The sequence below is a fragment of the Anarhichas minor genome, unplaced genomic scaffold (genome assembly GCF_050575085.1).
Source record: "Anarhichas minor isolate MPS153535 unplaced genomic scaffold, ASM5057508v1 ptg000045l, whole genome shotgun sequence".
Taxonomy (NCBI): domain Eukaryota; kingdom Metazoa; phylum Chordata; class Actinopteri; order Perciformes; family Anarhichadidae; genus Anarhichas; species Anarhichas minor.
In genome coordinates this window covers 140,747-143,811 of record NW_027466491.1, presented here as the reverse complement: position 1 = coordinate 143,811, position 3,065 = coordinate 140,747, and the positions used below count along the sequence as shown (strand labels likewise).

Genomic DNA, 3,065 nt, shown 5'->3' with positions numbered 1-3,065 from the left:
GTCATCGTCATTTTTCAAGCAAAAATCCTAAATATTATCTGGTTAATGCGGATTTGCAATTTGCTTTTCTTTTTCTTGTGTGATACTACTTTAATATCTTTGGGTTTCGGACTGAAGGTCAGACAAAACAAGGATTTTTAAGACATCACCGTGACTTTTGACAAATTGTGAAGTTTCTTTTATATTTTCTGCTACATATATAATATTAGTCAACTCATTAAATACAAAATTGTGCGGTTATATTGTTAGTTGCTAGATGCAAACCTATTTACTACACAACAGGAAAAAAGAATATTCATAACATCAGTGTTGAACTGTAGTGCTTGGTAGGTGCCGGTATAATATTGTTACTGAAGCATTGAGCACAGCTTTAAATTGGACTGTATGTGAATTATAGATTGTATAGAATTATAAAAAAAACAATAATTTTCTTGTTTGTGTCTCATAATGGTGACTCTAATTCAGAATTTACATAGAAATGACACAATTTCAAGTATGTTAAATTCTGACCTGATGTGCTGATTATATAAACTGGTATATGTCTGTGCTGTCTTTTGACCAGGTCTTCGTAGTTGAATAAAGGTTGATTACAACAAATTTCGCATTCTGAATTGCCCTATCCCTCCGTAACAATAAATCACACTTTGTTGTATCTTTGTTGATCCAGGTAATCGCCCTACACTATGTATCACCTAAGGGTGCCTGTGCTTCTCCTCACCCTGCTTGTGTTGCTGCGCTGCGTCACCGCTGCCCCAAGCTACAGGTAAGTGTTCACGCTACAAGCAGAGCACTGAGCTCGTTGGTGTGGCTGTGCAACGACTTGTAAAAAAAACAATGTAGGGGTCTAATATTAGGGTCACAGTTTCAACAGTGGCAAGCAATTCAGCTGTGCAGGTTTCACTTTGCTGACATGTGGATCGTATCGGACCGGAGGTCAGCAGACAAGCAGCTGAATATCAGGGAAATTGTGCGACAAGTGGGACTGTAATGTCCTGCGTGAGGAGCAGCAGGGCATTGATAACTCTGGAGGTAGAAGCCAATTGTGCTTTTGTGTGGGGAAAAGTGCCTTCGTTGTGCAACTCATGTGGAGCTAAGTGCCCACTTTGTCTTCTTGCTCTCGGGACTAGTGGACATTTTGAAGAGGCTATAATCAGCTATCAGTGTGAAACGATTTGGACCTTTTCCATTTCTGACTCAGGTACTTCACTCCCAGCTCATCCAGCGAGCGGGAAAGTGGTCTCCCAGACAGCGACGGCTGGTTAGTTCCCGGGTTAATCTCCAACCCTTTCCTCGGCCTCGTGGGTACACGACCGCAGAGGGGGCTCACAGCGATGAACAGGTAACGGCATTTACAGGAACCAACAGCTGTATTAAATCCCCGTTACATGAAAAACATTCTCTCTCTGTACTTTCTCTCACCCGCCCCAATCCCAGCCACCACATACAGAAAAGGAAATGCAACACAGCCACCTGCGTCACCCAAAGGCTAGCAGACTTCCTGGTCCGCTCCAGTAACACTATCGGTACCGTCTACGCACCCACCAACGTGGGATCTGACACCTACGGCAAGAGGGACCTACTGCAGCCTCCCATCTTCCTGCCTCTCTAGTGCCGACGGAGGAACGTCCCAGCGCTCTGATGATGTAACCACACATCTCATGTAACAGTGATTGTGAGAATGACGTGACTAAACGGTGACATTGATGGTGATGGTGATGATTACGAACAGAGTTTTCTTGTTTTATTTGATCGACTTTAAGAAACAGTGCCTTTAATTTAAAACATCAAAAGTCAATATTGTGTTCTTTCTTTTCTGACTTTGTGCATGTCGTGGCTTTGTTAATGCTGTTCCACACTGGTGTGATGTGAATATAACAATAAATAAAAGAAAACAGATGTAAAGCCATATGAAATAAATGTTGATTTTGATAATAAAATTGTGAAAATATATATATTTTAATCTGTATGCGTTTTAAGCCACATCATCACATATTATATGGCAAATGCATGCATGACTTGCTTCATCATGTTTCTCTGTAAGTAAGCCCGCAAGACATCCAATAGATCAGATTAGATTAGCTACATTAACTAGAGTCATGTCCTGGGAGTTGACACAGGTAACCGAGGAGGAATGCCATGCTCCCTATACGTAAATGTAATGTTGACCCATAGACCATGGCATGTCTGAGTCATTGCCTGGTAACATAGAGGCCTTAGAGAGCGTATTCACCGAATGCCTTTTAGGCTCTAAAAGACACACTAGCATTTGGTTGAATTTACTGAATCCATTTGTTCAGTCTGTTTGTTTTGGTACAAATTCAACCTCTGCTTTTATATAATCTAATGTCATCTTTTAGCACAATATTTTTAAGGAATAGTTCAACACATTTAGAAATGCACTTATTTGCTTCCTTGCCGAGAGTTAGAAGATTTCACTAACGTGTCTGTACAGTAAATATGCAGCTGGTACCAGAGGTCAGTTAGCTCAGCCTGGGATAAGGACTAAATGTAGTGGAGAAACAGCTATTAAGTCTCGGGTCTGAGACAAAAAATGGTCCAACAGATTAAAGCGGCAATTTGATTTCTACACTTCAGTTTTTGTACAGATTAGACAACACTTAGCACACTACTGTAACAAGTGCACCTTACCACGGACAGCACCTTCTCAGATGACAAATGTAAATCCACTAAAAAGTTGTTTATTTGAATACTGTATAATAACACTGGTGAAAGACAACATCATTATTAATTGTCAGATCCCTTTTAAGACTAAACACAAGGTATTTGTCTCTCTATTGCAGGCTGCCCGCTAAGAAGTCGACTGTGACAGCTATTGAATACGGCTTTCTAGCCATCTTAGTATGATTTTTTTATATCGGCATTTCCACCGTGTGTACCAAAAATGTACTCTAGCAGTTTGTGCAGAACACAGCATTTCAGTTGCAGAGGTACTTTATGAAGGAAGGAGCTCTAGATAACGACACATTGATTGATTGACACACAGTGTTGAATTCAGACATGTGTTGCATTTTTCACGTTTTTATATTGGGCAAGGTAAAAATTAG

At 40.5% G+C, this 3,065-nt stretch overlaps 1 protein-coding gene across 1 annotated transcript; it reads left to right on the top strand.

The window, feature by feature from the left end:
* Positions 1-683: 683 nt before the first annotated feature.
* On the top strand, positions 684-1,609 carry iapp (islet amyloid polypeptide). The gene is made up of 3 exons (XM_076111387.1): positions 684-763; positions 1,199-1,339; positions 1,435-1,609. Exons 1-3 carry the CDS (start codon positions 684-686, stop codon positions 1,607-1,609), a joined length of 396 nt encoding a protein of 131 aa, XP_075967502.1.
* The last annotated feature ends 1,456 nt before the right edge of the window (positions 1,610-3,065 follow it).